Source organism: Lynx canadensis, chromosome A3, assembly GCF_007474595.2.
Source record: "Lynx canadensis isolate LIC74 chromosome A3, mLynCan4.pri.v2, whole genome shotgun sequence".
NCBI lineage: Eukaryota > Metazoa > Chordata > Mammalia > Carnivora > Felidae > Lynx > Lynx canadensis.
Genome location: NC_044305.1, coordinates 132,785,069 through 132,798,126, shown reverse-complemented (window position 1 = coordinate 132,798,126; position 13,058 = coordinate 132,785,069). Strand labels below are relative to the sequence as shown.

Below are 13,058 nucleotides of genomic sequence, written 5' to 3'. Positions count from 1 at the left end.
TGATCTAGACATTGGAATTAATTTGGATTTCTTATTTGACTAGTTGAAACAAAGAAATTTGTAGTTAAGTTCTAAGTAGAAGTTTAAGCAATTTCTTTTAAGAAATTTGATTTGTATTTCCCTAATGATGAGCGATGTTGGGCATCTTTTCATGTGTCTGTTTGCCATCTGGATGTCTTCTTTGGAAAAGTGTCTATTCATGTCTTCTGCCCATTTCTTCATGGGATTATTTGTTTTTTGGGTGTTGAGTTTGGTAAGTTCTTTATAGATTTTGGATACTAACCCTTTATCTGATACGTCACCTGCAAATATCTTCTCCCATTCTGTAGGTTGCCTTGTAGTTTTGTTGATTATTTCCTTTGCTGTGCAGAAGCTTTTTATCTTGATGAGGTCCTAATAGTTCATTTTTGCTTTTATTTCCCTTGCCTTAGGAGACATGAACAGACAATACTTTTTTTTTAATGGTCATTTATTTTTGAGAGAGAGAGAGAGAGAGAGGGGAGTGGGCACGAGCAGGGGAGGGGCAGAGAGAGAGGAAGAGAGGGAATCCCAAACATGTTCCACACTGTCAGAGCAGAGCCTGATGTGGGGCTCGAAGTCATGAACCATCACATCATGACCTGAGCCGAGATCAAGAGTCAGATGCTTAACTAACTGAGCCACTCAGGTGCCCCCAGACAATACTTTTTAATGACAGAGTTATGAAACATTATGTTCTCTTGATTCAGGAGGCAGATACTTCTCAAGAAAAGCAAAAGATACTATGTGGTTCTACGGTGACACTTTGAAAGAGAAAAGGAAGACCCATCCAGACTATTAAGAACCCGATCTTTAGAATGACACAGCTAAAGTATTTGTTGGCTATATTTGTACACTGGGGTTTTACCTACCACATAGAAAATTTGAATCAGAACCTGGAATTCTGTCTGACATTTTAATATGTTTAGGGGAACTTAAGATATTTATTTATTCTTGATTTTTTTAAAATACAATTTATTGTCAAATTGGTTTCCATACGACACCCAGTGCTCATCCCAACAAGTGCCCTCCTCCCTGCCCATCACCCACTTTCCCCTCCCCCCAACCCCCCATCTACCTTAGTTGGTTCTCAGTCCTTAAGACTCTCTTACGGTTTGCTTTAACTTAAGGTATTTAAAAAGGTTTAGGGTGCCTGGGTGGCACCCAACTCTTGATCTCGGCTCAGGTCATGATCTCACGGTTTGTGGGTTCAAACCCCACGTCAGGCTTTGCGCTGATAGCACAGAACCTGCTTTGGTTTCTCTGCCCCTCCCCCACTTGTGCTCTCTCCCTCTCAAAAATAAACAAACATAAAAAAATAGATATTGTAAAAACTTTTGTTAACTTGACTAAACACCTGTCTAAAGTCTAAAGTAATATTCTCATCACAGTAAAATCTTCTTGGTGAGTAAATAAGCGTATGCAGAATTTTAACCTGATATGCAAGTTGGTGTATAATTTTTACTGAAGAGTATACCTATTTTGAATATACTCGATTTTGAAAGGAAAAAGGACCAAGTACTTTTAAGTTAGAAGCTTAGTCTCCTCAAATATTCAGTAATTGCTTCATGCTTTGAATGTGACTGTGCCAAGAATAGTAAGAGGAGTGCATCTGAATCCTGGCTTCACTACTTGTGACTTGTGTGATCTTGGGCAAGATAAGCGACTTAAAACTTCCAGAAAAAGCAAACAAGCAATTGCATAAATCAGGGTAAGGGAAATAGCAAAGGGGGTGGCAGGAAAGGGTGCTATTCGAGATGGAGTGATCGGGGAAGGCCACGCCTCCCTGATGAGGAATCGTAGGTGAGAGTGAGCCATGAGGATATCTAGGGGAAGAAATGCAGAATTTCAGGACTGACTCAGGCCTACTGAGTCAGAGTCTGCGTTTCAACACGGTTCCTAGGTGCTTCTTACACACACGAAGGTTTGAAAAGCCCTCTTCCAGATTAAGACCTGATGGTGGCTGGGATCAGGTTGTAGCAATGGAAATGATAAGTGGTAAGATCCTAGATAAGCTCTGGAATAGAGTCGACCGAATTTCCTGTTGGATTGGATGTGGGGTGTGAGAGAAAGAGAAGAGTCATCAAGGATGACTTAAGTTTGGAGCTTAAGCAGTTGGAAGGAAGGAGTTGCCGTCAACTGAAATTACAGGTGGAACAGGAAAATCAGTAGTTCAGTTGGGGACATGTGACGTTTGCAACACCTATTAGACGTCCAAGAGGAAACTGCAGGTCTGTTAGATTTATAAGCCTTCAATTCAGAAGAGAGGTCTAGGCTGGAGATATAAATTTGGACGTTCTCTCTCTCTCTCTCTCTTTTTTTTAATGTTTATTCATTTTTGAAAGACAGAGAGAGACACAGCACAAGCAGGAGTGGGGTAGAGAGAGAGGGGAACACAGAATCTGAAGATGGCTCCAGGCTCCGAGCTGTCAGCACAGAGCCTGACGCGGGGCTCAAACTCACAAACTGCAAGATCATGACCTGAGCCGAAGCCGGACGCTCAAACGACTGAGCCACCCAGGTTCCCCTGGACGTTCTCAATATGTATTACAATCATCAAATCTAAAATGCCATTATTTGGAAGATGCACCATTATTTTACATATCCCCGAGAAAGAAAATAATTCTGTAAATCAAACTGTGACATGCCATTGGTTGTAAGAAACACCCTGATGCCAGGGATATTAAAACATGGGGAAGGGAAGAGCATTTTGGAATCAAAAACGATATAGTAGGTAGTATTTAAAACCACAAGACCAGATGATATCATCGAGGAGTAAAGACAGAGAAAGGAACCAAGGACTGAGCTCTGGCCCGCTCTAGGGTTAAGATGTTTGGGATAAAAGCAACATCAACAAAGAAGTCTGAGGACGAACTGGTAAATTAGGAGGAAGGTTGGAGAGTGAGGGGGCATTCTGGAAACGAAAGAACAAAGAGTTTCAAGAAGAGGGGAGTGATCAACTGTGAGAAATACTGCTGCCTGGCCAGGAAGGAAGAGGGCTAAAAATTGATGAGTAGAGTAGCGGGACCACAAGTTTGATTAGAATGACGTATAAAAGGGGTTCCTGGCTGGCTCAGTCTGTGGAGTATGCAGCTCTTGGTCTTGGGGTTGTGAGTTCAAGCACCACGTTGGGTGGAGAGATTACTCAAAAATAAAATCTTAAGGGGTGCCTGGGTGGCTCAATAAGTTAAGTGGCAGACGCTTGGTTTTGCTCAGGTCGTGATCTCATGGTCGTGGATCGAGCCCCACATCAGGCTCCACTCTCTCTCCCTCTTCCCTCTGCCCCTCCCTCCCTCAAAGAAAAAGATGTTTAAAAATGACAAGAATGGGTATAAGATAGACTTGGAAGAGAGAAATTGGAGACAGTGAGTCTGGATAACTCTTCCAAGGCATTTAGCTGCAAAGTATAAAGAATTTATGTTGTAGATGGAATCCAGGAAAGGTGTTTTTTTTTGTGTGTGTGTTTTTTTAAGTGGGATAAATGATAGCGTATTTGTGTACTGATAGGAATGATGCAGGAGAGAAGAAATTTTCAATGGAGAGAGAGACAGTAGAAGTGAGGGATAATCTTTGAGTAGACGGGGTGGAATTGGGTGCCCAGAGGGAGAAGCTGCCTTTTTAGATGGGAGCTTGGATAGTTTGCCAGAAGAATCCGACAGAGAGTCAAGTTCCTGGCAGATGGTCGCCTGCATACGATTGTGGACATTGTCTTCTGATTGCTTTGGTTTTCTCAGTGAGTCCGTGCTTATCGGCCAGTTTTATTGTGTACCTTGTCTCATGCTTACCTGTAGAGAGGGGAAATGCATAACAGAGGACACAAGCATCTCATCCCTGATTGATTGATTGATTGATTGATTTTACTTTATTCTCTTGTGAGTTTCCTTAACATGAGTCTTACGTCTTCTTCCTAAGATTGAGTCTCTTGGTCTGCACAACTGATAATGTGGCCTTTTGAGTGTGATCAGTTTCCCCAAGGTAATGTCAGCTGATGAGGCCTTTATGTAGCCAGCCACATTTCAACAATACGTGTGTGAAAAATTAAACAACAGTCTGAGATAGTATATCCTTGTCGGTTAAGTGTTATAAGTAGTAAAGTGCCACAGGAATTCAGGGAATCAAGAACTCTTCGGAAGAAGAATTGGTTGGGAGACAGCATGATAGAGTAAATAACGGATTGGAGAGATAGAGAAGAAAAGATAGTCCAGGGAGGAGAAATGGCATTATCGTAGATCCAAAGCGAAAATTCCCAGGTAGGCTCAGTGAAGATAAGCCAGCATTGTGCATGGGGTCATTATCGACGTGCCCATTGGTGTAGCTGCTAGAGCTACAAGGGAGATGTTGGTCACAGGGAGAAGGAAGCCTGATGTGTCTGCTGGCAACCTTTTTCCTTGCTTAGCCTTGTCTGCAGCCCTTCTCCGGGAGCACCGCCACGAGCTGCTAGGGGACACCTGGTGGAGGGAGGTCTTTTGGTCTTCGGAACCTGGCAGATGGTTGCAGTTCTCTGGAGTAGTTTGCCTTATGGTGTTTCAGATGGGCAGGACTTGGTTAAGCTCGTGGAAATTAACTGCATTTTCAGTTCCTGTGTAATAATTTTATGTATATTTTGCAAATAGGTATTAGAAGATAACCAAAGTCATTCAGACTGGGATAGCGAGCCTGAGCTGCTGAGTGACTTCAGCTGCCCTTCTTTTGTTGAAAGTGGAACAGAGTCTCAGCCTGATGGCCTTGCTCAGAAGCCTTTCCCCATCAGCAAAGCATCACAATCAGGTAAAAGTGAGAATCAGACTACCTAGAATTTTAAAGCTGGTAATGTACCTTAAAAATAATTTAGTTCAGGGGCACCTGGGTGGCTCAGTTAAGCTTCCGACTTCAGCTCAGGTCATGATCTCACAGTCCGTGAGTTCAAGCCCCGTGTAGGGCTCTGTGTTGACAGCTCAGAGCCTGCAGCTTGCTTCAGATTCTGTGTCTCCCCCTCCTTCTGCCCCTCCCTAGCTCGCTCGCACTCTCTCTCTCAAAAATAAATAAATATAAAAAAAAATTTTAGTCCAGGGGCACCTGGGTGGCTCAGTCAGTTAAGCATCCCACTTCGGTTCAGGTCATGATCTCACAGTTCGTGAGTTCAAGCCCCCAGTCGAGCTCCGTGCTGACAGTGCAGAGTCTGCTTGGGATTCTTTCTCCCTCTCTCTGTCTTTCACTCCCCTGCTCTCGCTCTCTCGCTCTCTCACTCTCTCTCTCAAAATAAAATAAAACTTAAAAAAATAATTTAGTCCAATCTTTTCGTATTTCAAGAAAAGGAATGTGGCCTAGCAAGAAGCAATGACTTGGTAAATCATATGGCTAGGAGAAAGGTAAATTAAATGAAATCCTAGGGCAGTTTTTTTAAAAGGTACATTGTCTCCACATGAGTATTTTTATGTGATTTTTATTTATTAAAAATTTTTAAGTTTATTTATTTATTTTGAGAGAGACAGAGCACGAGTGGGGTAGGGGCAGAGAGAGAGGGAAAATCTTAAGCAGGCGCCTCAGTGTCAGCGCAGAGCCTGATGCAGGGGTCGAACTCACAAAACTATGAGATCGTGACCTGAGCCGAAATTAAGAGTAGGACGCCTGAGCCACCCAGGCGCCCCTTTGTGTCATTTTTAAAGGGTGTTGAACAATAAGTGGATCCGGAAAGAACGAACCTCAATAAAGATCATGTACGTGTGGGCTCAGAGTTTCCAAAGAAAAGTTGCAGCAGAGAAATGATAGGTCTTAGTGAAATGATAAGATTGGTAAGAGTCAAAGATGATATATCCGACTTCTAATCATAGACTGAAGCAAAATTTATCGTATTGTGTGTGAGTTTCACTTTCTGATTTAATTCCATAATTTAAAATAGATAAGGAGTATATTTAAGGTAACAGGTGTAGACCTTCCCCAACACATTTATTCATGATTTTAATTGTTTCTACACTACACTAAAAATAATAATAATAATAATAAAATAAACATGGTGGAAAACAGACCTCAGAGAACGGACCAGGCTCTTATTATAGATTACTAGAATCTTGATGTGTGCTGACAGAGTTCTTTGGGAGATTGCTTCCAAATCGTCTGGTGTTAGGGATTGTGGAAGTCTGGGTTATATGATTACATATGGTTTTTAACAAAGCATTTCTTGTGTGGACTGCTTCTTTGCAAGTCTGTTCCCCCTAAAGAGCAAATTCCTTTTATCAGCATATCTGCATTACTTGCTGGACTGCACAGTGACACAGATCTCAGACAAGTTATTTTTTGTGTCCAAAGAAGTAAAGAAGTTAGAATCATAGAATAATTGGGCCGCGGTGGATCTCTGGAGTTTCCTTTCCACGTTTTCAGGTGGGCCTGCACTCCACTGTCCCCAGGACTAGGTCTGAAGTCATCCAAGCCTTTTAGAGTACCATGATTGTTTCCCTATGTCTTTTTTATTTAAAAAACAATTTTTTTAATGTTCATTATTTACTTTTGAGAGAGAGACAGAGCACGAGCAGGGGAGGGGCAGAGAGAGAGGGAGATACAGAATGTGAAGCAGGCTCCAGGCTCTGAGCTGTCAGCACAGAGCCCGATGTGGGGCTCGAACTTACGAACTGTGAGATCATGACCCGAGCTGAAGTAGGACGTTTAACCGACTGAGCCACCTAGGTGCCCCAGATTATTTCTCTATGTTAAGAGTTTTTGTTTTGGTGTTTGCTTTTAGTAAATGGTGATCCTTAGAGCTTTATTTTAGTTTCTACATGTAAAGTGACTACTAATACAACCTTTATTTCACAACTATAAAATACGGAGCGTCACAAAGAAAATCATCAGTTATTGTGCCATCCAAAACCAAACTACTTTGCTGTAGATCATTCCAGAAAGTTTTTTATTCATGTATACATAGAGAGAAAGGGAGACGTAGTATTTTGTTTTTGCGAAAATGTAAACTATTTCTACATTCTTTAAATTTTTAATCAAAATTCTATATGCATGTAATTCAAATAGATTTATAATGCTTGATATGAAAAAAATTGTAGTCTGTTTTTCCCCTAAATATGCTGTTCCCAAGAGACATTCATTTTCAGCTCTTCTGCAACCTCCATATCGCAAAAAAAAAAAAAAAAAAGTTTATTTTTGAGAGAGAGAGAGTGCGTGAGCAGGGGAGGGGCAGAGAGAGAGGGAGTCACAGAATTTGAAGTAGGCTCCAGGCTTTGAGCTGTCAGCACAGAGCCCGATGGGGGGCTTGAACTCACCAACCGTGAAATTATGATCTGAGCCGAAGTCAGATGCTTAATCGACTGAGCCACCCAGGTGCCCCTGTAACCTCCATATCTCTATAGCATATGCTTATGGTATGACATCTTGATTTCTGCTTTTGGACGTTAGCTGTTAAATTCCAACTACAGAAGATAAATCTTGGCTCTTTCACACCTTTCTCACTGTACCTTCCCCATGTAGTCACCAGCACACGATCGTGCATTTCTTTTTCTCTGTCTTCCAATACGATTATAATTTTTTCCTAGCCCAGCATTTAGTGTGAGCTATGTAACTTGCTATGATTATACTTTTCATAGATCATTTGGTTTCCTCAGAGTTGATAATTGTCGTCACTTGCTTAGTTTTCTATTTACTTATTACTAATCTATAATTTATTATTAGTGTATCTCCACACTTCCTCCAAGTTCTGAAAATCTCTCAATTTCTTAGATATTCTACCAATTTCATCTTCAGAAGAAGTCTTGGTGGAGCTTCTGACCCACCCTAATCTACAATGAAATATCCCTAAACGTATGCAAGGCTGTCTTTGGGATCTCTTTACCACCATCCTGAAGATGCTCTTACCTTTTGTTAAGTTCCTTACTTCCTTGACCCTATTTCATCTTTCCTGGTTTACTCCCTGGTTTTTGTGGAGCATCTTTTCTTATTTTCCTGAGGATATTGATATGATAAGTGATAATATTTGACCTCGACTTGTTTTGTCCTCTGCTTCTTGTATTAGAGGTTTTCTTCAAATATTTATGAGGCTAATATGGCTGGTCTTCTTAAGAATGGAGACTGAAAGGGGCGCCTGGGTGGCTCAGTCGGTTAAGTACCCGGCTTTGTCTCAGGTTATGATCTCACGGTTCATGAGTTCGAGCCCCACATTGGGCTCTGTGCTGACAGTCAAAGCTTGGAGCCTGCTTCAGATTCTGTATCTCTCTCTCTCTCTCTCTCTCTGCCCCTCCCCTGCTTGCTCTCTTTCTCTCTCTCTCAAATAATAAATAAAAACATTAAAAAAAATTTTTTTAAAGAGACTGAAAAATTGAGTGAAAGCCTCGTATCCATAGTGAGTTTTGCTAGTTGCACTGTGCATGATCTAGCTGGATTATTTTCTTAGCAGGCCTCCAGCATTATCATCTTTAAATCTTTTCCCCCTGAGCTGATAGGATTTTCAAAAGAAATCTCTTTGAGTCATCTGTTTGGAGGGTGTGATCCTGGCTGTTCTAGGAACTGGGTGGGAAGAAGGCCTGAGAGGAATGTGGGGTGGGGGTGGGGGCTGTCTCAGTACTCAGTATGTACACTTGCACTTCATCCTGCTGTTTTTCATAATATCCTGCTCTCAACTGTATGTATGACTGATATATGCCCTGTTCCAGAGACCCTTCATTTTACTCTTTCCAGAGAAGAAACTTAACAATTTTCTGCCCAGATTGGGAAGGCGCAGGCATTTGCCAGATGGGGTTGGCATATGACTCTGAGTGTCTGACTGCTTCTCAATCAGACTTTCAAGTAATCTTTCTGGTGTTAGACCCACCTTCACCCGGTTTCCAAGATTTAACCGATTCTGGAGCTTTCTTTAGAGGTCCCCAGGGAAAAGTTACATCGGTTTATGGTTCTCCCTATCGCTGGTTTCGAATCCAGCTTTCTCGACGCTGCCAGGGCAGTAATCACCTGTCCATATGCTTTCCAGCTTTTACAATTTTATTTCTGGGGCATCTAGGTGGCTCAGTCGGTTAAGCGTCTGACTCTTAACTTTGGCTCAGGTCATGGTCTCATGGTTCATGAGTTCGAGCCCCACATCGGGCTCCATGCTGACGGTGCAGAGTCCACTTGGGATTCTCTCTCTCGACCTCTCCCCCGCTCACGAGCTCTTTTTCTCTCTCAAAACTAAATAAACTTTATTTATTAAAAATATATATTTTTTTAAGTTTATTTTATTTTGAGAGCGAGAGCAACGGGTTGGGGAGAGAGAGAGAGAGAGAGCGCGCATCCCAAGCAGATACCACACTGTCAGCACAGAACCGGAGGCGGGGCTCGAACTCATGAACCGCGAGATACGACTTGGGCTGAAATCAAGAGTCGAACACTTAACTGACTGAGCTGCCCAACAGCTGGTCTAGGGACTCTACTTTGAGAACCATCGACAGAAGCATTAAGTAAATTGGCATGCAGTATTCCATTGCCTGGAATTAAATTTCTATTCGTGTCACTTAGGCGGTTTTTAATTTGCTTCATATTATAGACGGTCCTGCCACAACGTGCCCTGACCTTGAGTCTTTGCGTGTTCTAAAAATCATTTCACTAGGATGACAGTCTTGAACTGCTGGCCTGTTTGCCACCAAATAGTTATTGGGTTCCTCCTTTGTGCTAGGGCCCGCTTGAGGCCCTGGGGACCCGGTGACAAGCAAGGTCAGCCACCTGCTTAGATTGTAGTGGGAGGAGCTGGAAATAAATGCACACATTCATTAAAAAGTTCAGTTACTGATAAATGCTATGAGGAGAGGATTTATAGGAGTTGGAAAAAAGGATTTTGAGGAGTAATTTGGAGAGTTTTATCCAAGAAAGTGGGGTTTTGGGGGGTCGTTCTTAGTCCCGCTTTCTACTTACCCTCCTTCCAGCTTTAAACACCAGCTGCATCATGACGGCTCGGAAATTTCTCTCTCGAGGTTCTTCTCTGAACTACAGATTTTTATACTCATCTGCCTACTCAACATCTCCATTTGTGCAGTTAGTAGGGCCTTCATTTAACACGTGTAAGTCTGAAACCTTAATTTTCTTTCGTCAAACTTGCACTTCTGCCGCCTTCCTTGTCTCAGTAGATGGCATTTCCGTTCTCCTGTTGCTCAGGCCCGAACTCTAAGAATCATCCTTGTCTTCTCTTTTTCTCTCATACTTCGTGTTCAGTCCATCAACAAATTCTTCTGACTCTGCCTTCAAAACATGTCCAGATTCCCACCACTTCTCACCACCTGCAGTGCTGTTGTCCCAGCCCAAGTGCTCGTCATCTCTGTCCTGGCTGGTGTGTCCTGTGTCCACTCCTGCCCTCCGACAGCTCCGTTCTTCGTGCGGCAGCCGGAGAGAGCTTTTTAGAGACATGAATGGGATCAGGCGGTTTCTCTGTTTGAAACTCTCCAGAAACTCCTCATAATACTCAGAATAATGTCCAAAATACAAAACGTGACCTATCGAGCCCTGCGTGATATTTAAAAAAATATTTTTAAGTGTAAATTTATTTATTTTGAGAGAGAGAGAGCGAGCGAGATCAAGCAGGGGAGGGGCAGAGAGAGAGGGAGACAGAGAATCCGCTCCTGACAGCGTGGAACCCCGATATGGGGCTCAAACTCAAAAACCGTGAGATCATCATGACCTGAGCCAAAATCAAGAGTCAGGCACTTCACCAGCTGAGCCACCCAGGCGCCCCTATCGCTTTCTTCCTTATCATTTCCTACCACTTTCCCTTCACGCGTGGTGCTCTCGCCACACTGGCTTCCTTGCTGCTCCTTTGAGTTCACTCCTGCTGATGAACACAGTGTTCTTCCTGAGCTCCTCAAGACTTCCTGTCTGAATGTATTCACGTCGCCGCTCAGATGCCACCTTCCCCCAGAGGTTTCTTTCATCATCCATGTAAAGTAGCACCTGTCTCTTGTCTTCCCATCACTTTGTATGCCCCTGCATTGCCATTTTCCTGTGTGGCCCTTACCACCGTCTGTCAGTTGCAGTTTTTTTTTTCTCCTTAATAACCATCTCCCGTTGCCAGAATGTTAAGTTCCAAGCGATGTGCGACCCTGTTCACTGTCCATTCCCCGGACCTAGAACAGGGGCACAAAGAATGAGATGAGGGAGTGTTGAAGGAAGGAGCGAGGACAGATAACGTCCTGTGGGGAAGGGTGCCTGGAGGATGGGAGTGGGCGGAGGTGCTGTCCTGGCTGGTGTTTCGGAGAGCCCCTCACACAAAAGGGACACGTAGCTTGGGGCCTGGACCAAAGCACTTATACAGTGTTTGCTTTGCTTTGCTCTGTAATTGTTTTTCCTTTTACTTATCTGAAAAATTGTTCCAGTTCACTATGAAAACATTCAAGCAGGTCAAGTCCCTCTTTAGAATCTCAGCCCATCCCACTCCCATAAAGAACCAACAATTGTTAACCTTTTTAGCCAATTTTCTCTAAACCATCATTGCTCTTTTTTGCCAGTTGCTCTTTGTAAAGATTGTATCAATGATAATTTGATTTTAAGATATTGAAAATGCCCCTTCGGATTTTTTTGTGGTTTTTCTTCTTTGGCTGTCCAAATAGTTATTTGCTCTTTAAAAAAAAAAAAAAAATCTCCATTTATCTCTTAAGAAACAGCATCCATCTGTTCTGGATCTCTTGATGGAGTGGAATATTCGCTGCGAAAGGAGAAGGGGATCGTGAAGATGACGGTGCCGAGGACACTTGCCTTCTGCTACCTGTCACTGCTGTGGCAGAGAGAGACAGTTACGCTCTCAGATCTTTTGAGGTAAGCCGGGCCTCTCGTAGGATGATGTCTTTGCTGATTATCTGTGTGAACGGGGGGACAGCCTTTGGATATCTTGAATTTGTCAAGGAGGCTTCAATTGAGGAAGAGAACAGAAAGATTGGGTAGCCTGGGTTCCAATTCTGAACTGTAACCCTCCCCGGGCCGGCGGCTCATCTCCTGCGTTTCTTTCTTTATATACGTGAAATAATGGTATTTACCTTACACGGTGTGTTGGAAAATTAATTATGTACTGTGAGTAGAATGCTTTGAAGATGAGAAGTAACACTTCAGTACCTGAGTAGTGGTATTAAGCATTTTGCATTTCTAAGAGAGAAGATGAGCAGAAGACCTTTACGTTGGCGAATATGGTTACTAGTAGTTACTCCAACGCATACATTGGTGCCGTCAAAAGCTAAAATATAGGTTGTCTGTGTTTATAAGATAAATTGAAAACAAAACTACTAGGAAAACCTGTTAGTAGATGGCCAGTATTTACATTTTTCAAGATAATTTACAGTGTTTTATAGTTAATGAGTAAATTAGGGCATTGTGTGTAAGCCTTTCTCATTAAATAGAGGATGTGCGAAAATCATTAGCGTGTTAATATCTCTCTTGCTTTATATATATATTCTATTCTTTTTAATGTTTATTTATTTGTTTTGAGATGGAGAGAGAGACAGCATGAGCAGGGGAGGGGCAGAGAGAGAGGGAGACACAGAATCCGAAGCAGGCTCCAGGCTCTGAGCTGTCAACACAGAGCCCGATGCGGGGTTGGAGCTCACGGACCACGAGATCATGACCTGAGCCGAAGTTGACGCTTAACCGACCGAGCCACCCAGGCACCCCCTATATATATATTCTAAACAATAGCACTAGGTTTAATCCGTGTGTAGAGTGATTTTAAGAGCATAGGTTTAGAACCAGACTCCTGGGTTTGAATCCTGGCTATGCCGCTTATATGTGACCTTGAGTAAATTATTAAATTTTCTTTGCCTCTGTTTCATCACTGGTGAAACGGAGCTAATAATAATAATATCTACCTCACAGAGTTGTAACCACTTCCAGTAATGAGCAGTCCACGAAAAGCACTCACCACAGTGCCTGGCACATAATAAGAACTCAATGCTAGTTATTATTGTTTCGTTGTCTTCATCACCATCATCGGTACTAGGCCCTTTGATTAAATAAAATGCCTCCAGTAAACGATGATAGTGCCTTTGAGTTTGGCCACATCAACCAAATAACAAGGCTTTTCTCAGGGGTGATTAACTCTGCATGCAGATAGTCCA

General features: G+C 42.6%; 1 protein-coding gene across 2 annotated transcripts in view; it reads left to right on the top strand.

Moving 5' to 3' along the window:
- The window catches only part of TAF1B (TATA-box binding protein associated factor, RNA polymerase I subunit B), a 74,315-nt gene that overhangs the window by 11,244 nt on the left and 50,013 nt on the right, over nt 1–13,058 (top strand). For both annotated transcript variants that reach the window (XM_030311664.2, XM_030311663.1), the window contains exons 6-7: nt 4,632–4,785; nt 11,613–11,769. In XM_030311664.2, coding sequence (XP_030167524.1) covers nt 4,632–4,785; nt 11,613–11,769 — 311 coding nt within the window. The remainder of the gene's footprint in view (nt 1–4,631; nt 4,786–11,612; nt 11,770–13,058) is intronic.